This window comes from Mobula birostris, chromosome 18 (genome assembly GCF_030028105.1).
Source record: "Mobula birostris isolate sMobBir1 chromosome 18, sMobBir1.hap1, whole genome shotgun sequence".
Taxonomy (NCBI): domain Eukaryota; kingdom Metazoa; phylum Chordata; class Chondrichthyes; order Myliobatiformes; family Myliobatidae; genus Mobula; species Mobula birostris.
This window is the reverse complement of record NC_092387.1, coordinates 52792607-52814188: the sequence shown is the minus strand read 5'-3', so window position 1 is coordinate 52814188 and position 21582 is coordinate 52792607. Positions and strand designations below refer to the sequence as shown.

At 40.4% G+C, this 21582-nt stretch overlaps 1 protein-coding gene across 5 annotated transcripts in view; it reads right to left on the bottom strand.

The window, feature by feature from the left end:
• The window catches only part of erlin1 (ER lipid raft associated 1), a 58488-nt gene that overhangs the window by 25200 nt on the left and 11706 nt on the right, over positions 1-21582 (bottom strand). For all 5 annotated transcript variants that reach the window (XM_072282701.1, XM_072282702.1, XM_072282700.1 and 2 more), the window contains 3 exons: positions 21332-21454; positions 9609-9690; positions 3544-3590 (listed from right to left, as the gene is read on the bottom strand). In XM_072282701.1, the coding sequence (XP_072138802.1) occupies positions 3544-3590; positions 9609-9690; positions 21332-21444 (242 nt within the window). In that variant the 5' untranslated portion in view covers positions 21445-21454. The remainder of the gene's footprint in view (positions 1-3543; positions 3591-9608; positions 9691-21331; positions 21455-21582) is intronic.

The following is a 21582-nucleotide window of genomic DNA, read 5'->3' as shown; positions in this document are numbered from 1 at the left end:
TCGTCGCAGCAACCCCGTAAGCTTTCCTTCCAGCCTGAAAGCATAGTCGGAGAGCTTTTCCCCTCTTCTCTGCCCCATCCGTTGAAACTCTGCTAAATGCCGCCAGGGATCCCCTGACAGTCCAAACACTTCCTCCAAAGCGTCTAAACACTCCGATAGGGAAGCCAAGGGGCGTGCCGCTCTCAGATCGCGGACCACCCGGGCTGCCCCGCCCCTTAAGCTTTCCACCAATCGCTGTCTCTTTTCCTCATCCGAAACTGGCCACACCTCTAACAATTGGGATGTATCTTCAACCCAGGTCTCATAGTCATCCTCCCCTTCCGGGGTGGGCTTGGCTCCCGAGAAAATTCTCAGCTTCGGGCGGTGCACCTCAACCCTTCTCGCCAGGGAGATAATGGCAGCCGTTAACTCGGCAGTCTCCTCAAGCCCATGGGGGCGAGGCCTGGCCAAACCTTCCCACTCCGCACCTCTACCTCTTGCTACGGGCACCCGGCCGGGGGCCTCAACTAGCTCCTCCGGCACCTCCTCACTTGCGTCCTCGGGGAGGGTATGGAGACCCCACGGCCCCGCCTCCCCCTGGACATGGACTGTCGCTGGTAATTCTAAAGCCATGACGTCGGCACTCGCCCACACCAACATCCAGCAAGCCTCCAGTTCTTTCCCACCCCTTCTAGCTACAAGTTCTACCTGCCCGATACCTTTAATCAAACTCAACCCTCGCACCAGTACCTCTGCCGGAATGCGATAATCGACCCCGCTTACTACACACGCATGATTCACCGGTACCTCCTCCATTTCACACCAACTTACAATCTTATCTCGCTCCATCTTCACACCACTTACCGCAACCACAAGTACAACTTTCCCGAAAAAAAAATCCAAATCCCTGACGGTAGCCCCCACTTGTAACGTTCCGTTATTTTGGCTCGTGTATGTCTAGGGGAAATCCCGCCCAGCACCTGCTTCAGCAGTCCCCTCAGGGTCAATCGTCGCCCGAATCAATCACAAACATCAATCATCAGCCAGCACACCCAGTAAATTTTAACACATACACTTTATAGATATTACTAATTCTAGGGCATTAATATACATGTGATACAGAGAGGAAAGTAATGAAAAAAAAGGCGCCAACACTTATTCAAAGTCCAAGTTCTTCGCGCGCTACCGTTGGAGCTCAAGTTCGACGTCAGACGACCACCCGAATTCCGTCGACCCACGGCTCGGGACCACCCGAAGTGATCGACCGGAGCCTCTCCGCACGTCCGCCGTCCTCCTCGTCTCTCCTCCCGACTCCCCCCCAAAACTCAGTCCACAGTCATATCATACAGCATGGCATCCGAAAACAAAACGATACATAACCACCCATTGGCTAATAGCACCCTCTTATCACCCTCTAAACCACAATAAACTGCTAGCGCAAACTCTCTGCAGCGTTAAAACACAACAAAGCCGCATTCCACAGATTAACATAACAAAAATCGCCATTTTAAATGTAACAAAAGAAAGACCCCGTACATAGATGTTCAGGTTACAAAATAATCACAGGAAGTTCTGAAAACACTTGGTAGAATAGACAACATCAGTGGAAAGAGAAACCAGAGGTTTTAAGTCCAGAGTCTGGAGGTTGAAGCCTGCAGGTCAAAGATGAAAGTTCGGGAGCTGGGAGAAGGAGACCCCAAGGAGTTAGGGGGGGCTGGTAACCCTTAAAGTCACCGCGATTGGAGGTCCATATGAATCCAGAAGTTGTGGCTTGAAGATCAAACCTGTGATTGGTAAATCATGGGGGCTAGATCTGAAGGCCACACCTGTGATCAGTGAGTCCTGGGTTAAATGAAGTCCTAAGGTGGAGACCAGCTGTCTGCGAGTCTGAGAGTCCAGGGCCAAAGACTGGAGACTGGTTGGCCAGAACTGGGTTTTAAGGCCTCTCTATGCGCATGCACGGGGGTGAGGGAGACTGGGTGGGAGGGAAAGGGGTGTGTTTTGGCTCTGTTGCCTTGTTTTGTTGTTGTTGCTGCTGCCGCTGCTTATATTGTTCTGCTGAACATTGTGGGCATACTATGTTGGTGCTGGAGTGTATGGTGACACTTGAGGACTGCCCAATACATGAAAGGGAATGTTTGTGATAGGGTGAGATCAAGATTGCCATCCTCTCATGATACCTTCAATAAGCCCTATCCATTGGATCCAGATCATACCCATAGTGACAGTCAACAACAGGAATTCTGCAAATGCTGGAAATTCAAGCAACACACATCAAAGTTGCTGGTGAACGCAGCAGGCCAAGCAGCATCTGTAGGAAGAGGTGCAGTCGATGTTTCAGGCCGAGACCCTTCGTCAGGACTAACTGAAGGAAGAGTGAGTAAGGGATTTGAAAGTTGGAGGGGGAGGGGGAGATCCAAAATGATAGGCGAAGACAGGAGGGGGAGGGATAGAGCCAAGAGCTGGACAGGTGATAGGCAAAAGGGATACGAGAGGATCATGGGACAGGAGGTCCGGGAAGAAAGACAAGGGGGGGGGAGACGACCCAGAGGACGGGCAAGAGGTATATTCAGAGGGACAGAGGGAGAAAAAGGAGAGTGAGAGAAAGAATGTGTGCATAAAAATGAGTAACAGATGAGGTATGAGGGGGAGGTGGGGCCTTAGCGGAAGTTAGAGAAGTCGATGTTCATGCCATCAGGTTGGAGGCTACCCAGACGGAATATAAGTTGTTCCTCCTCCAACCTGAGTGTGGCTTCATCTTTACAGTAGAGGAGGCCGTGGATAGACATGTCAGAATGGGAATGGGATGTGGAATTAAAATGTGTGGCCACTGGGAGATCCTGCTTTCTCTGGCGGACAGAGCGTAGATGTTCAGCAAAGTGGTCTCCCAGTCTGCGTCGGGTCTCGCTAATATATAAAAGGCCACATCAGGAGCACCGGACGCAGTATATCACCCCAGTCGACTCACAGGTGAAGTGTTGCCTCACCTGGAAGGACTGTTTGGGGCCTTGAATGGTGGTAAGGGAGGAAGTGTAAGGGCATGTGTAGCACTTGTTCCGCTTACACGGATAAGTTCAGCAAAGCGGTCTCCCAGTCTGCGTCATGACAGTCAGTTGTTTTCCTCTCTAGTTCTGCCAAAGGGTCTCTAACCTCAAACATTCGCTGTTTCACTATCCATAGAGACTTCATATGCTGCACAATGATTCTGCTTTTTCTCCCCATCAGAAAAATACGAAGGAACACTGAAATTTTCATCACACCAATTTATCCAGCTTTCAGACAAAAAGAAAAGAGGCTCAAACCAAAGGGAAATTCATTGGTACAGAGTAACGATAGGTATCACTGCATGCCTTGGACTGTTGCATGTACAAGTTTTATCTTAAAGTAAGAAGAGAATTATTAGTATAGTGAAAGTTCCAATGCAAAATATTTACAACTTTAAGTGATACAACTTCAATTGAAATAAACTGTATTCAAGCTGTTGATCATTTCCCATATTTTTTTTAAAAAACAGTGTAATGGACATTAAAGGGCTCAAATCACAGAATGGAAACATTCACATACCTTGTTCCACAGGGAACATTTTTCACTTCATCTGTTTGTAAAGTTGTCTGCAACAGAACAGTTGAAATATGTTTGAAGAATATATGTTAGCATCCTTACTGGCTGACAGCAAAGCAGGCAAAGAAATGGATTTGTACTATATATTATATGAATACTATTTCAGTCTCCAGCACCTATCCTTTATTAATCTATTTGTCTTTAATAAGCAATATCACTTCATTAGTATCAAGAGTTTGGGTAAACAAAACAATGACCGTGGATTAATGCCACCCTGGATTAAATTAATAATAAAACAACCTTATTTATATAGCACTTTCATACATTAAGGTTAAGTTCAAAGTGCTTTACATAGACTGTAAAGATAAATCAATATAGTCATAAAAATACAAAACAAAATTAAAAATTATAAGACAAAGATTATTAAAAATAAAATAATTGAATATAGCAAATTATATAAATGTAACCAACATCAACAGGCATTAAGTAAACCTATAAGTAGACCAAATTAATAAAGTAGGTTTTTAAGAAGTGTTTTGAAACATCCCACAGTATCTCAGTCTGTACAGTATTCCAGAGTTTTGGTGCACAAGAACGAAAAGCCGCATCACCAGTTCTTATATACTTGGCTTTAGAAACACAAAAGTAAACCGGTATTCGTGGATCTAAGATTACGATTAGGGATGTAAGGGGATAGACATTCTATAATATATAGAGGAGCTAGATTATTCAGACTTGAATAAAATTAAGAGCATTTTAAAAGGATACAGTCAGCTAGTTTAATGATGCCAAAACTGGTGAAACTGTCTCAGATATTCTTTTTTTGGTTAAGATTGTTGTTGCTGTATTTTGAACAAGCCGCAGCTGATTATATCTTTCTTAAGCAGCACTGAAAAGAGTGCATTACAGTAGTCTAATTGGCTAAAAACAAAAGTGTGTATCAATTTTTCAGTATCTTGAGAGCTTATAAGAAATTGAACTCTTGGATTGTTTCTTAAATGAAGGAATGCAGTCTTAATAGCAACCCTCCCCCTCCTGTCTTCTCCTATCATTTTGGATCTCCCCCTCCCCCTCTCAAATCTCTTACTAACTCTTCCTTCAGTTAGTCCTGACGAAGGGTCTCGGCCCGAAACGTCGACTGTGCTTCTTCCTAGAGATGCTGCCTGGCCTGCTGCGTTCACCAGCAACTTCGATGTGTGTTGCTTGAACTTCCAGCATCTGCAGAATTCCTCCTGTATGCAGTCTTAATAGTATGGTTAATATGTGATTTGAAATTTACCTCAGTCAATAATAATGCATAAATTCTTTACTTCTGGCTTGATTTGTAAGGCCAGATGATCAAGTATACTTTTAACATTCATACATTTCTTATTGCTACCAATAACCAAAATTTTTGGGTTTTTTTCCTTATTTAGTTTAAGGAAATTTGAACTCATCCATTCTGTAATGCTAGTAAGACACCTGAGAGTTCAAGAGCCTCAGGGTCATTTGGTATAATAGACAAACACAGCTGTGTGTTATCGCATTGCTGTGCTAATTGATCAAATCTTAGAGACCAAGAATTGATATGTTACCTGTGTCAGCATTATGCTACAAGTCATTAACTACTTTAAGCAATGCAGTTTCTGTACTTTGATTAAAATCTGATTGATATTTGTCAAGAATGAAATTATTAAGTATTCACTTAATTGTCAAAAAAATTATTTTTCTAGAATTTTACTTAGGAAAGGCAGGTTGAAAATAGTCTAAAATCGTCCAAATCAGAAGAGTTTTTAAACAGGGGTTTAATGTTGCAAAAACAGAGGAGCTGGTTGTGGACTACAGGAGGAATGGAGACAGGCTAGCCCCTATTGACATCAATGGATCTGGGGTTGAGAGGGTGAACAGCTTTAAGTTCCTTGGCAGAAACATCACCGAAGATCTCACATGGTCTGTACAGTTGAAGTCAGAAGTTTATATACACCTTAGCCAAATACATTTAAACTCAGTTTTTCACAATTCCTGACTTTTAATCCGAGAAAACATTCCCTGTCTTAGGTCAGTTAGGATCACTACTTTATTTTAAGAATGTGAAATGTCAGAATAATAGTAGAGAATGATTTATTTCAGCTCTTATTTCTTTCATCACTTTCCCCGTGGGTCAGAAGTTTACATACACTTTGTTAGTATTTGGTAGCATTGCCTGTAAATTGTTTAACTTGGGTCAAACATTCTGCATAGCCTTCTACAAGTTTCTCACAGTAAGTTGCTGGAATTTTGTTCCATTCCTCCAGACAGAACTGGTATAACTGAGTCAGGTTTGTAGGCCTCCTTGCTCGCAACATGCTTTTTCAGTTCTGCCCACAAGTTTTCTATCGGATTGAGGTCAGGGCTTTGTGATGGCCACTCCAATACCTTGACTTTGTTGTCTTTAAGCAATTTTTCCACAACTTTGGAAATGTGCTTGGGGTCATTGTCCATTTGGAAGACCCATTTGCGACCGAGCTTTAACTTCCTAGCTGATGTCTTGAGATGTTGCTTCAATATATCCACATAATTTTCCTTCTTCATGATGCCATCTATTTTGTGAAGTGCACCAGTCCCTCCTGTAGCAAAGCACCCGCACAACATGATGCTGCCACCCCAATGCTTCATGGTTGGGATGGTGTTCTTAGGCTTGCAAGATTCACCCTTTTTCCTCCAAACATAACGATGGTCATTATGGCCAAACAGTTCAATTTTTGTTTCATCAGACCAGAGGACATTTCTCCAAAAAGTAAGATCTTTGTCCCCAAGTGCCTTGCAAACAGTAGTCTGGCTTTTTTAAGGCGGTTTTGGAGCAGTGGTTTCTTCCTTGCTGAGCAGCCTTTCAGGTTATGTCGATATAGGACTCATTTTACTGTGGATATAGATACTTGTCTACCTGTTTCCCCCAGCATCTTCACAAGGTCCTTTGCTGTTGTTCTGGGATTGATTTGTACTTTTCGCGCCAAAGTATGTTCACCTCTAGAAGACAAGAATGCGTCTCCTTCCTGAGCGGTATGACGGCTGCGTGGTCCCATGGTGTTTGTACTCGTGTACTATTGTTTGTACAGATGAACGTGGTACCGTCAGGCGTTTGGAAATTGCTCCCAAGGATGAACCAGACTTGACATCATTTTCTGACCTCAATCCGACAGAAAATTTGTGGGCAGAACTAAAAAAGCGTGTGCGAGCAAGGAGGCCTACAAACCTGACTCAGTTACACCAATCTGGAGGAATGGAACAAAATTCCAGCAATTTACTGTAAGAAGCTTATGGAAGGCTATCCAAAACGTTTGACCCAAGTTAAACAATTTAAAGGCAATGCTACCAAATATTAACAAAGTGTCTGTAAACTTCTGACCCACTGGGAAATTGATGAAAGAAATAAAAGCTGAAATAAATCATTCTCTCTACTATTATTCTGACATTTCACATTCTTAAAATAAAATAGTGATCCTAACTGACCTAAGACAGGAAATGTTTTCTAGGATTAAATGTCAGGAATTGTGAAAAACTGAGTTTAAATGTATTTGGCTAGTGTGTATGTAAACTTCTGACTTCAACTGTACATACCGGCTGCGCGGTGAAAAAAGCACAAAAGTGCCTCTTTCACCTCAGTCGGTTGAAGAGGTTTGGTATAGGCCCCCAAATTCTAAGAACTTTCTATAGGGGCACAACTGAAAGCATCCTGACTAGCTGCATCATTGCCTTGTATGGGAACTGTACTTCGCTCAGTCGCAGGACTCTGCAGAGAGTGGTGCGGACAGCCCAGTGCATCTGTAGATGTGAACTTCCATTATTCAGGATATTTAGAGACAAGTGTGTAAAAAGGGCCCGAAGGATCATTGGGGACCAGAGTCACCCCAACCACAAACAGTTCCAGCTGCTACCATCCGGGAAATGGTACCGCAGCATAAAAGCCAGGACCAACAGGCTCTGGGACAGCTTCTTCCACCAGGCCATTAGACTGCTTAACTCATGCTGACGCAACTGTATTTCTAATGTTATATTGACTATCCTGTTGTAAATACTATTTATTATAAATTACTACAAACTGCACATTGCACATTTAGATGGAGACGTAACATAAAGATTTTTATTCCTCATGTATATGAAGGGTATTAGTAATAAAGCCAATTCAATTAACTACTGCAGATTTTAAGGAATCTGTAAAAATGCCAGAAACTAGTGAGCAATTGACTATGTCGAGTACACTGTCGATTAGTGCGTTAAAAACTTCTTTAAGCCTGTGGGAACAGGGAAAATTAAAACCAATATCCTTTTTCATCTCCTTCACATCCCTGCAACCCAAATTTAACCTCTTCTTGGCTAATTTGCCAGCTTTGACTCAACTCTAAAGACAGAAGTTTAATTTTAAATTGCACATAGACTCAACTTGTGAGAACAGAATGAATCTTTAAAACACAATCTCAAGAGCCATATTCAGATTCCATTCAAATTAAGTTCTGCCACTCTTAAGAAAAAGGTATGCCTTTAAACTTTTTTTTGACATACTGACTTAAATCTTTACATATTCAAGACTTTTCGTGTGATGTCAATAAGTCTGTGTGTGGACACTGGGTCATGAACACATACAGCGTGGTGAATCTGTGGAATTCACTGCTATAGATGGCTGTGGAGGCCAATCCATTGGGTATATTTAAAGCGGGAGTTGACAGGTTCTTGATTAGTAAGGGCATCAAAGGTTATGCGGAGAAGGCAGGAGAACAGAGTTGAGAGGGATAATAAATCAGCCACAAAGAAATGGCATAGCAGTTTGACCTGGCGATTGGCCTAATTCTGCTAAGTGTTATGGTCTCACATATGAGCACCTATCTTACTTGCTGAGCACATCCTCCTGGCTTATGAATGATGGCTGCTTGGCTCAAGAGCTGCCAAATCATAAAGTTAATGTCACAGCTGAGAAATTGGCTTTCAACAGCAGCATAATTCTCATCCTCACTTGATCACTGGCAATCAGCTTTAAGGCCATCTTTTGCAATTCTTTCACTGCTTTATCCGTCTTCTGTCAACTATCGTTTCATCACACTCTTGTCACGTTTTCTTTCATTTCCGTCTGTAACCACTTGCAATCCATTACATTTTAAGTGCTACTCACTGTTCCGTGAAATGTAATGAGCATTATATATATGCAAATCTTTATTCTTACATCCTTGGCAAAAAGAAATGGAACAACAATCAGATTCATTACTTCTCCTCTGGTATATTTAATTTCTGCCTTTGAACATCATTTAACCTAAAGTCTTTCATTTTTTAAAAATTTATTTAGAGATACAGCACAATAACAAGCCCTTTCAGCCCAACAAGCCTGCATTGCCCATGTAACCAATTAACCCAATAATCTATATATCTTTGGAATGTGGGAGGAAACTAGAACACCTGGAGGAAACACACGCTGTCACGGGGAGAACATACAAACTCCTTACAGACAATGATCACCAACACTTGCCATATCCTTAGCCCCATGTGCATGACAACTTTTATAATGATTTGTTCCTTAAACCAACTTGTATAGTGTGGCACTAAAGCATCCAGCTCCTGAGTGATTCCTGAGCAACAAGCAATCAGCTGGAAGAACTCAGCAGGTCAAGCAGCAGGGCTTCCACCTAAAATGTGGACTATTTCTTTCCTCACACAGATACTGTCCAACCCACTTGAATCTCTTTCTCCAGATTCCAGCATCTGCAGTCCAGTCTCTTGTGTTTCCTGAATGATTCTTGCTTTGTGTAGGGGATCTCACCACTGGTGGACAGAGTGCTGGGTTACTCAAGGAGTGCACAAAATATGAAAAAGTCACATCCCACTCTCTGTGGTGCTGTTGTAGTTCTCATAAGAAACTGCTTCCATGTACACATTTTTCTTAAACACTCTCCATGATCTCTGAACAGCATTTAGTTAACTATGAATGATAGTTTAAAATTATGACATCAATGCTGCAAATTACACATGCAATACAATTCTTTAAAACTTCTTCCAGAATATTAATTTAGCATCAATTCTTCATCCACCATGCATTGATTGAAATCTGAACAAGCAGTGCTAACCTGAACAGATCTGAAGGATGTAATGAATGGTATCATGACATGATATCCAGGGCAACTTGGAGTGACCAACAACGCACCACCTCTAAAGAAAAGAAAAAAATATTGAATATGGTGACACTTGAACACAGACACAGACAGAAAGGTTCAAGTAGTGAGTTGCTGTAAAAGAATGTAACTAATATTGATATGAATTATGTCTACAGCACAGAACAGGTTCTCATCTGAATTTTAATTAAGCATATAGCACCTGGAAAATTACACAAGAGAGGTGCCCTTATGTCTGAAAGATCTATGCTGACGTTTCTGCCCTGAGCAAGCATCCTCTATCATCAACAAATTTTAAATGCTACTATCTACATCACTCTCACACAAAGCAACAAAGCAATAAAAAGGTACATTTTGTTCTTGGATTACCTTTAGAACCCATTTCTTACAAAGATAAATATTATTAATATTCAAAGAGCCAGAAGGGCCAATTCTGTGCCGCATCTCTAAATAATAAATATAGTTTATATATAAATATAGTGTTAGAAATTTTAAACAGTACAAAGCACAACATTGAGGATTATGCAAGCCACAACCAATCCCAGTGGTGCAAAGGTGGCCAACTATTATTCAAAGCTTGTTCCAGAATACAAAGTAAAAAGCAGTTGAGGCACACATTTGGCACTGCTACAGAACGAATCTACCTCCACACTAGATCAGACGTAGGCATTTTAACCTCACCCACCTAAGGGCCAAAATCAAAAAAGTGCGAGGCTATGATCAGGGACATGCTTTTCGCTGAGGATGCATCACTGCCCCCTCTAATTTGTAATGAACAGTGTGCACAAAAACCTTGCACTAGTGCCTAGTGACAACAAGTGCGCACTTGAATAATTTCTTCAATAAAAACAGTATAAATAAGCCAGTTATAAAATCTGCAGACATATCATCGTAAACTCCATGTTGTCAACACCGTCCGCATCAGAACCCTGAAAAGGAAATGTGATTGTGTACGGTCGTGAAATATACTTAACATGTCAATGAGGTAGAGAGTGACAACCTTTTGTGTGCAGTTTAAATTCTTTTGAGTGCTAGTTGCAAAAGATATGCACGCACACAACCTTAGAGGGAACATTGGTTGCAACCCACACAAGTATGGTGAAGTACAGTACAATAAAAACTGACAAGTAGGTAAAGACAATGCGCAATATAAATTATACTGACGAGATCAATGCGAAAGTGGCGGTTTCTGTTGCAAAGATTGCATCGATAACTGGTCTCAGCTCTGCTGGAGATGTTGAGTTCCTTTCTACGGGCCCGTTAATCTTCTGCCGCTTTCAGGAATTTTCACTCACCTGAGGTAATGTGTGGCTTCAAGGTGCTTCTCCATCTGGTGTGGACAGCTTCAAGTTCCTCACAGGACTCAATGTTCATGTCCAGTGTCTTTATGTCCCGCTTGCAGACATCCTTATAACGCAGTCGCGGGCGACCGGCTGTTCTCGTCTGAAGCCAGCTCACCACAGAGGATGTCTACTGGAATGTGGCCATCCTGCACGCGGCAGACATAGCTCTGCCAGTGCAGCCTGCACTGCCTGAGCAGGGTGTACACACTAGGGAGGCTGGCACGTGAGAGAACCTCAGCATTGGGTCCTTTGTCTCTCCAGGAGATGCCTAAGATGTGACAAGGCACCTTAAATGGAAGGTGTTGAACCTTCTTTCCTGCCTAACATATATAGTCCAGATCTCACTGCTGCACATTTTTTTTTATAAATCAAACAGTGAAAAAGACTGCAAAACCAAGACCATTGTGCAAAAATCAGACACAATCTAAGTCAAGTCCATGGTATGGCAAGAGGAGAATATAATAAATGAACAGTCACATTAATTGGCTCTCATTTTAGCACTCTTGATAAGATCAATAAAGGTATTAAGTGGTCACCTCCTCTATAGTTAAAGAGGTATCCCTGCCACTTAGCGGGCAGTTCAGGAATTGTCTGCTTTTAGACTTAATATTCTGTTTGTACATTCCAGGAGCTATCCCTTAACCACTAACAAAAGAGATAATTTAGGTGTCTTATGATTTGTGCTCAGAAACCTCTGCCTATCTATGGAAATTTGAATACTCAAAGGGGTTCTCCTGGCTGGGATGCGCTCCCATTGCAAACACGTTATTCTGCTAAAGTTCCCATTTGAAAGAGGAATCCCTAGGAATCGTAAAAAACTTGGGTAAGTTTGTAATACCGTTAAATGTCATACAAACTGGAAAGGGTTGAACGGAAAATACGTCAAGAGTGGAGGTGGTTTAAGGTCACATTTGAGAGCAGAGCAGTCATTACATTAGGGAAGTGTTTCGATTGCAAGGCATAACTAGTCAGAAAGGAGATAAATAAAGGGAAGTTGGAATGCAGGCAAAGTGCAAGAGAGCTGATTATAAGATCAGCAGATTCACAGCAGAAAGCTAAAACCATAAGTTAGTATACACTGTTGCAAAGAATGGAGGAAATGGCTGTCTAGCAAAGGAAAACAAGTCCATCTGTCAGCTAGATAGAGGCAACTCCTCAGGAGATAAAAACAAAGATCAAATACTTAAATAAAATGAATGTCAAATCCAGATATAACTACTGTAATGCAAATACCACAAATTGCTGGAATTTTTTTGGATCAGAGGACTATCTTTGAGCTCTTACTTGAAGAGATCCCTAGTGTACATTGTAATATGATCAACTTGTTAAAAGTAAACTTATTATCAAAGTATGTATATGTTATCATATACTACCTCAAGATTTATTTTCTTGCAGGTACTTGCAGGGAAAGAAAAGAAATACCGTAGAATTTTAATTTAAAAAAGCTATGCACAAAGACTGGCAGACAACCAATGTGCAAAAAGACAAGCTGAAAGTAAAAACGATACTGAGAAAATGAGTTGCAAAGAGTCCTTGAAAGTGAGTCCATCCGTCATAGTGAGTGAAGTCATGCCAGTTCAGCAGCTTGACAGTTGTACTCCTGAGCCTAGTGTTAAGACTTCTGTACCTCCTGTCTGATGGCAGTTGGGAGAAGTAGTCATGGCATAGATCGTGGGGGTCTTTGATGATGAATGCCACTTTCTTGTGGCAACGCTCCATGTAAATGCACTCAATGACAGGGAGGGCTCTGCCTGTGATGGACTGGGCTGTATCCACCACTTTCTGTGGCCTCTTCCATTCCTGAGCATTGGTGTTTCTGTACCAGGCTGAGATGCAACCAGTTAGCATACACTCCACTGTGCAACTTTAGAACTTTGCCAACATTTTTACTGACATGCCAAAACTATGCAAACTTCTAAGAAGCTGTCATGCCACCTCTGTGATTACACTTATGTGCTGTCCCAGAACAGATCCTCTGATATGCTGCTACCAAGGAATTTAAAGCTACTGACCCTCTCCATCTCTGTCTCCCCTAATGAGGATTTAGATCATGGACCGCTGGCTTTTTCCTCCTGTAGTCGATAATCAGTTCTTTGGTTTTAGACCATAAGCCATAAGAGCAGAAATAGGGCATCTGATCCATTGAATCTGCTCTGCTATTCCATCATGGCTGATTTATTATCCCCTTCAATCTCATTCTCCTGCCTTCTCCTTGAAACCTTTGACATCCTGAATAATCAAGAAACTATTAACTTCCACTTTAAATATACCCAATGACTCAGCCTCTACAGCCGTTGGTGGCAATGAATTCCATAGATTTACCATCCTCAGCTACAGAAATTCCTTCTCAGTTTTGTTGATGTTGAATGAGAGGTGGAAATTGTGGTACAACTTAATCATATTTTCAATCTCCCTCCAATATGCCAATTCATGAAGAAACTCATCACTGACATATGAAGATACAAGAGACTGCAGATACTGGAATCAGAAGCAATACACAAAGAACTGGAGAAACTAAGCAGGTCAAGCAGCACCTACGGAGGAAAATGTATTATGCATGTTTTTAATCGAGACTCCGGGCCATATGAGATTCTCTTTCTGTGATGTCACGATCTGAACCATAATGAATGGGAAAGCTGGAATCAGGATGAAAGCCACAGATATAAATCCCTCCAACATGTGGTGCTGCATTGGATAGAGAAGATCCCATATCATTGTGGGGCGGCCACAAGTTAAGGCACTGAGAAAAACAAATCAAAATGAAATGATGCAAGATGGAAGCCTGGGGGGGGGGGGGGTGAGTGTCAGGATTTTTGCATGAGCAATGTCTTTCAGTGTCAGTTATATCAAAACTTAAAGGTTTAAACAATTTCCTGGAGGTGTCTGTGATTATATTTTAGTCTGTTTGGATCGTTGAGCAATAATTGTATTTTGTTTAAAGTGTGTGATAAGTCTGAAGTTTAAAATGTTATATGAGGTGTGGCAATGGGAGTTCACATGAGTGAATGAAAAGGTGTTGACCATTTGTTTAATCTGTATTGCAAAACATCTGCTAAACATAAAATAAACAGTGGAGTGAGAGTTCTTAAATACAAAAAATTATATATTTAAGAGATAGAGCATGGTAATAACCCATTGCAGCCCAATGATAGTGCACCCCTCCCCATTACACCCATGTGACTAATTAATCTGCTAACACTTACGTCTATGGAATGTGGGGAGGAAACCAGAGTATCTGGAGGAAACACTGCAGTCTTGGGGAGAATGCACAAACTCCTTGCTGATAAAGTGGGAATTGAACCTGGGTCACTGGCACTATAATAGTGTTATGATAACCACTACGCTGTTTTTTTTAAAATTTCAAAATATACTTTATTCAAAAATAAATATATACAATAAACCATTCAATAACTTTTCATCTTTTACATACGTTTCCATTATACTCAGTACATATCCGTATTTGTAGCCACCCACGTGGCACTCCAGTAGTTCAGCTTACCATATCATTGTTGAGGGGTAAACTCCCCGACCACCGACCCCTCCCACTCCCATGGGTGGAGAAACCTATACTGTGGTCCTTCCCCACCGGGCCCTTGCGGTGGCTGCACTGAGCTTCAGTGCGTCCCTCAGCACGTACTCCTGCAGCCGAGAATGTGCCAGTCGGCAGCATTCTACCACGGACATCTCCATGTGCTGGTAGATCATCAAGTTTCGGGCCGACCAAAGAGCGTCTTTCACCGAGTTGATGATCTGCCAGCAGTACTGCCAGCATGATAACCACTATGCTGTTGTGCCAACCTAATCCTCCAGTATGAGCCGGATGTGGAGTCTAAATGCAAAATTCATACATAAATGCATGCAGCCACACATTTAACTTTGTGGTACTGACTGTTGAGAAACCCAACTTTGGTCAGAGAAGGAACTGCTGGAAAATATCCCACTAAAAAGCATTTGGGCAGGCTTTTGGATAGGAAAGGCATAGAGGGATATGGGCCTAATGTAAATAAATGGGATTAACATAGATAGGCAACAACTTGTTTGCTATCATTACACTGTCTTCTGTCCACATCCCATGCATGAAGCTAGCTCTTACAGATACCTTGGTTGGCATAGATGAATTCGGTTGTTTGACATTTACATGCCTTCCCCTTATCCTACAACAAGCCCACTGTCCTCTTCACCAATCACTTATCCCCCTATAAGATAACCACCTCAGTCTTTGGAAAGTAAAAAGTTCCAAATGCTGGAGATCTGGCATAAAATCTGAAAATATCCACCAGCTTTAGTATCCTTTATGCCTTCCAATCTGCACCTTGTAAGGCATGAAAAGTGCCCGACGCAGGCCTCTCATGGTCTGAATCGACGTTCCCTCCTTCCCTCCCCTCCAGTATCCAATGGTTCTATCACAGTCTCAACAATTAGTTGAAGATAAATGAAGAATCCAGATAAAGACCAAAGATACATTGTCTTGTAGAAGGGTTCAGCCCCCAACCCTTTATTCACATAAAAGAGTATTACAACCAGAGATTTTGATCTATTTAACTGAGAATCTTTGTGAAGCACATGCTCCTTTTTTCCACAGTACAACCCAAAAGACAGAAAATTGTAACACATGAAAAACTAAAAATTCAAAAAACTGAAATGTCAGCAGTTCACAAGTATTCATCCCCCTTTGCTCAGTACTTAGTTGAACCATCTCTCATAGATCTTACAGCCAGTAGTTTTTTTGGATAAGTCTCTATTAGCTTTGAACAACATAATGAAGCAAGATTTGCCCATTTCTCCCTGCAAAGTTGCACAAGCTGTGCCAGATTAGTTAGGGACAGGCAGTAGACAACAACCTTGAGGTTCTGCCAGACATGTTTGATCGAATTATGGTCAGGATTCTGACTGCCACTCAAGGACACCAATTTTCTTCATTTGAAGTCATTCCATGGTTGCTCCAGCAGTGTGCTTTGGATTGTTGTCCTGCCGAAAGATAAACTTTCTCCCTAGTTTAATCTTTCTGACAGAGGCTAGTTGGTTTTTACCCAAGATCTCTCTGTATTTAACAGCATTCATCTTCCCATCAATTCTAATCAGATTTCCAATCCCTGCTGCTGTAAAGCATCCCCAGAGCATGATGCTACTACCACCATACTTTGGTAGGGAGGGTGTTACCTGGCTGATGCACAGTATTAGACTTATACTACATGTACCGCTTAGTGCCGAGGCCAAAAAATTTCCACTTTAGTCTCCTCCAAAAACAAGACCTTCTTCCACATCTTTACAGTATTTTCTAAGTGATGCTTTGCAAAGCCTTTGTGGGCAAGGATATAGTTTTTTTTAATATATATGTTAGCCAGGGCTTCTTCCTTGCCACTCTTCCATAAATACCCTTTTTGTGCAAGATCTTAAGAGATTGTGGAGCCACGAACTTCATCTCCAGTTGCAGTCACTAACTTCTGAGCTCACTTAGAGTGACTGCTGGCACCACAGTAGCCTCTCTTACAAGTACCATTCCTTCCTGACAACTAAGTTTAAAGAGATGGCCTGACCTATGCAATGTGGCTGTGGTTTCTTATTTTTCCCGCTTTTTTTTTAACGATGGACTGTACTGAGCTCTCAGGTATGTTTGGTGCCTTTGAGATGGTCCTGTAAACTTCCCCAAATTTGTCTTCTCTACTACAATTTCCTGGACTTGTCTTGAATACACTTTTGTCTTCATTTTGGTCTGTTGAAAATCTACCATACTGCTGGACCTTAGAGAGAGGGGACATTTATTCTTGTGAATTCGTTGAAAACAGGTGATCCTCCTATATTCCACATCAACAAATTGGGTGAGTTGGTATGGTAATACAGCACATTACACCTCAGGAAATTTAGCATAGTAATTACAAAGGGGGCGAATCCTTTTTCAGCCTCACAATTTTGCTTTTTTTAATTTTTAGTAAATTGTTGACAGATTTTGGAATTTTTCTTTTGATTTGACATAATGCAAAATGTTTTGTAGATTAGCTCAAAAAATAATCTTGAATACTTTTTGAATTTAGAAAATTAGACAGTAAAATGTGAAAATAGTTGTGGGGCTGAATACTTTTTAAAAGGCACTGTACATCCATGCTATGGGAATGCCACTAAAAATGTTAAATAAGCATAATGTATATTTATGGATTTTCCAATATTCCTCAATTATAAGGATCCAAACACATTTGGAAGTTCACAATCTAATAGTGTTCAGCTTCATTTTTAAGAAAGAAGTCTCTTTTATGCATTCAATCAAACTTATTTGGTCAGGCTCCGGTGAAGTACCTTAAGACACTTTACTATACTTAAGGTGCTTTAAAAAGAGAAGTTAGTTTTGAGCACCTTGCAGGAACAGTGTTCGGACATCATACATGGCCATTGTGAATAACCGATGACAAAGGTATGGCAAAAAATGCAATTTATTTAACCCACAGGAACATTGCAAGAAAAAGGCTGAATCTAACAGATCAAAAATCTGCATAGCAACACAGGAAGTACAGTTTCAAACCAATTCCAGACCAATATGCTTACTAATTGAAGTACGGAATACTTTGTTAAAAAAAAAGTTGGCATTTCAATAAAAAAAATCTATACAATAAAATCCAGAAATATTCCTGAAGGCACACACTCAGCGATTCAGGAACAGCTTCTTCCCCTCGGCCATCCAATTCCTAAATGGACATTGAACCCTTGGACACTACCTCACTTTTTTTAAAAAGCAGTATCTGTTTTTTTTGTACTTTTTTAAAATCTATTCAATATACGTATACTGTAATTGATTAATTGATTGATTTCTTTTCTCTTCTACATTATGTATTGTATTGAAATGCTGCTAAGTTAACAAATTTCACGTTACATGCCAGTGATAATAAACCTGATTCTGATTCTAGATCCATGATTATATAGTGGATTCCCATTAATTGGGCCATCGATTAACTGGGGCAGCTGCATACTTGGAACAACTCTTAAAAGAACAAAAACTGAGAAAGTTGCCAGGATTCCCTTTGCTTAATCGGGGGCAGGAGGCTGTTTCCGAACAGGTTCTAAGCAGCGTCAGTTTGGTGCACTTTGACACTACACCATGCTTAAAGCGAACAGTTTTTAAGTAGTGACAGTTGCGTGTGTTTGTGTCACTGACTGTTGGCGAGAAATAAGCAGTAAGACAATTCAGAACTGATTTGCTCACTGCAGTTTCAAGCATTCAAGCTTGGAGATGCCAGAAACTGCCAGGAATGAAAATGAAAGGATTTCACTACTTCAACAAATTAGGAACTACAAATAATTTGAGGTATCGGCAACCATCTTGAAAGTTACAAATGGAAATGAAGAATTAGATGATGCAATCGGTAAAAGGATTGAATTAAGGCATTCCATTATCTGCATTAGGTATTCTTGTTCATAGCATACACTGGATGGATTCCTCCATTGCTAACTACTGGGAACAAATACACTACCAATAGACTGAAAAAATACATAATTCTAATCTGTTCTGTATTTTATTTAAATACATAACTTGTTACTCAGTTCTTTTTTATATCTTTTTAACTGTTTCCATGACACTTCAGCTAATATGGGCAGCCACTAAATTGAGCTAAAAAATACTGATCCCGATGTGTCGCAATTAACCAGAATCTACTGTACTTATTAAGCATACAGATCAGTAAATAAAATGATTCACTTGAAATCATAGTTCAAAGTATGCAGGAAAATATGTGTTTTGCTTACATCCAATCATCTTGGTTAAATCCTCTAACATCAACCTAAATTCTGAGCTGGAACTAATAACAGCTCAAAAACAAATGAGTGTACTGCAAGGCCATACAAGTTGCAAGTGATCAGTTAAACATATCTTGTCACTGTGGGCATCAACAAGCATGTGCAAGAAAACAACATCCAAAACCTCCTCGTAGCCAACTCCTGATGGTTAATAAACCACAGATCATTCATCTAAAGAAGTGCCATTTGTAAGAGAAAAGAAAATGGCAGAAGGGGTAGTAAAAGCAAAATCTAATGTTCTGTGTTCTGTATTCATACACCATAATTTTCCATACTTTGAATGATGCTTTGTAGTATTACAAAAAAGTAAGAACACAAGTAATGATTTATAACTTCATACATTGTTCATGATAAGGGAATCCAATCTTATGAAACAGCCAGGCTTCACAATTTCCAAAGACAAAATGAAACCACTTGGGAGAGAAAGCCACTTCAACCAAACAGAATTTAACTAGAACAAACCACAAGATTCATTCTTGATAAACAAGGAAAATGAGTACAGCGGATTTTGGCTAATAGGGCCATCGGTTAATTGGGGCAGCTACTTATTTGGGAGAACTCTTAAAAGAACAAAACCTAATTAATAAAATTGCTGGGATTCCTTTTGTTTATTTGGGACACTATGTTGCTTAAATGGGACAAAAGACTGCTGTTGAACAGTTTCTAACTAGCGTCATTCAGATGCACTTGTGTGCCTGTTAGACACTACACCGTGCTTAGAGTAAAAAGTTTTTAAAACAGTGTCAGTTGCCTGTGTTTGTGTTCAAAAAGCAGTGATTTTTTGTCACTGATATTTGGCAAGAAATAAGCAGCAAGGCAAGTCAGAACTGTTTTGCTCACTGCAGTTTCAAATATTCAGACTTGGAGATGCCAGAAACGGCAGGGAGTGAAAATGAAACAATTCATTTTAACCACTTAACAAGTTAGGAACTACAAATAATTTAAAGCTATTGATAATCATCTTGAATGTTACAATGAAAATGAAGATTTGGAGGATGAAATTGCATTGTAATAACGACAGTCCATTATCCATTATCGGATTGCATCGCCCCTGATCTGGGCCGACATTTATGTGCCGGGTGGCACCTAATTAATCAGCTTGTTTATTTCAGCTTTTCTCTTAAAGAAATGCTGGGTGCGTCCCGGCCACCGCTGCACCCTTGCATGCTTCACAGATCGGTATCGGTCGGTGGCCTGGAGGGTGGGGGCCACTGCACCACCCCAAACTCTGACTACTCAGCCTAACACACCATCATCAGTGTGCTCGGCGTTGTCTTCCCAATTCTGGTAAGTGATACTACACTGTACATACACTATTTCTACTTTATATAGGCTGTGTATTTTTACATGTTATTTGGTATGATTTGGCAGCTTCATAGTTTAAAGGTTACTGGAGAGAGTGTTTCTGCTGAGAGCGCTTGCGTGACAGTTTCGCTATGGTGGACAGTGCGGCAATGATTGTAGGAAAGTATTTCTACTTTATATAGGCTGTGTATTTATCATATCATTCCTGCTTTTACTATATGTTACTGTTATTTTAAGATTTATGTGTTATTTGGTATGATTTGGTAGGTTATTTTTTGGGTCTGCAAACGCTCACAAATTTTTCCCATATAAATAAATGGTAATTGCTTCTTCACTTTACGGCATTCCGACTTACGAACCGTTTCATAGGAACGCTCTACCTTCGGATGGCGGGGAAAACCTGTATACCTTTTTAATTATTTCTATGAAACTTCAGCTAATTGGGTCAAAATGTACTGGTCCCGATATGCTCCAATTAACTGGAATCCACTGTATTTACTTTGTGCTGACAACTGGGAAGATGTAGCTTTGACGTATGTTAGTCAATCAACCCACCTTTAAAACTAAAGTAACTAAAGACTGAACATCAATAAGGTACATTAATTAAGAAGCAAGAGCATGTTAATTGTCTAAGTGGATGAGAGGAGAGCTCTGTACCTTAAAATAATGCTCCTGGAGGAAAATAGGCTTCAAAATTTACACATCATGTTGATTGGGTGACTCTCAGTTAAGACTGACCATCTAAATGATAGAAGAGCTTGTTTTGCACTGCTGAACAATTAAGGGTTATAATTCCTACTTTCCAGAATGATTTAATCTTAACACATATTCTCCAGAAATCAGAGACTTAGATAAGTTACTTTCTGCAGTATTTAGCCCCTCCCTCAGGTAAGTCACAATATTTCAAGGGAATAAAAATACGTTACAGAAAAGATCACTCAAAAGTTAAATGCAACACATAAGAAAAGCTGAGAAACTGTGTACATAAACAACTAATTCTGTACTGTATCATTTTTGCAAAAAACAAGCATCACTTTTTATTAAAAAAATATTATGCTATATAAACAACAGCATATAATACAACTGTTATAGTGGGCCTTTTCCCAAAATAGTTATCCCTTCAAGACAACATATTCAATTCCAAATTCTTAAGTCAAATAGAGGTTGTAGATAAAAGAATTTATTAAGTCTTGCTCTGAGTCACAGGAAACCAAAATAATCAGCATATTTGAAAAGAAAATTGACTACCTGTAGTAAATGCCAAGATGCCCTTCTTCAATCTTGTGTATGGAGGAGTAGAGGCAGAAAGCTACGAATGCAGTTAGTGCGGCCACAACTGCTCCAACATGCGTCATGGTCATGCTGCCTTATCTATAGGAGACGGATGCAAACAACAGCGTAAGTGTAAACGTCACAGGAGAAAAATGGTATTTTAAAAAAATTTGACACATTCAAAATCCAATGCATTGATCAACATTTACATAACATGAAAACACATA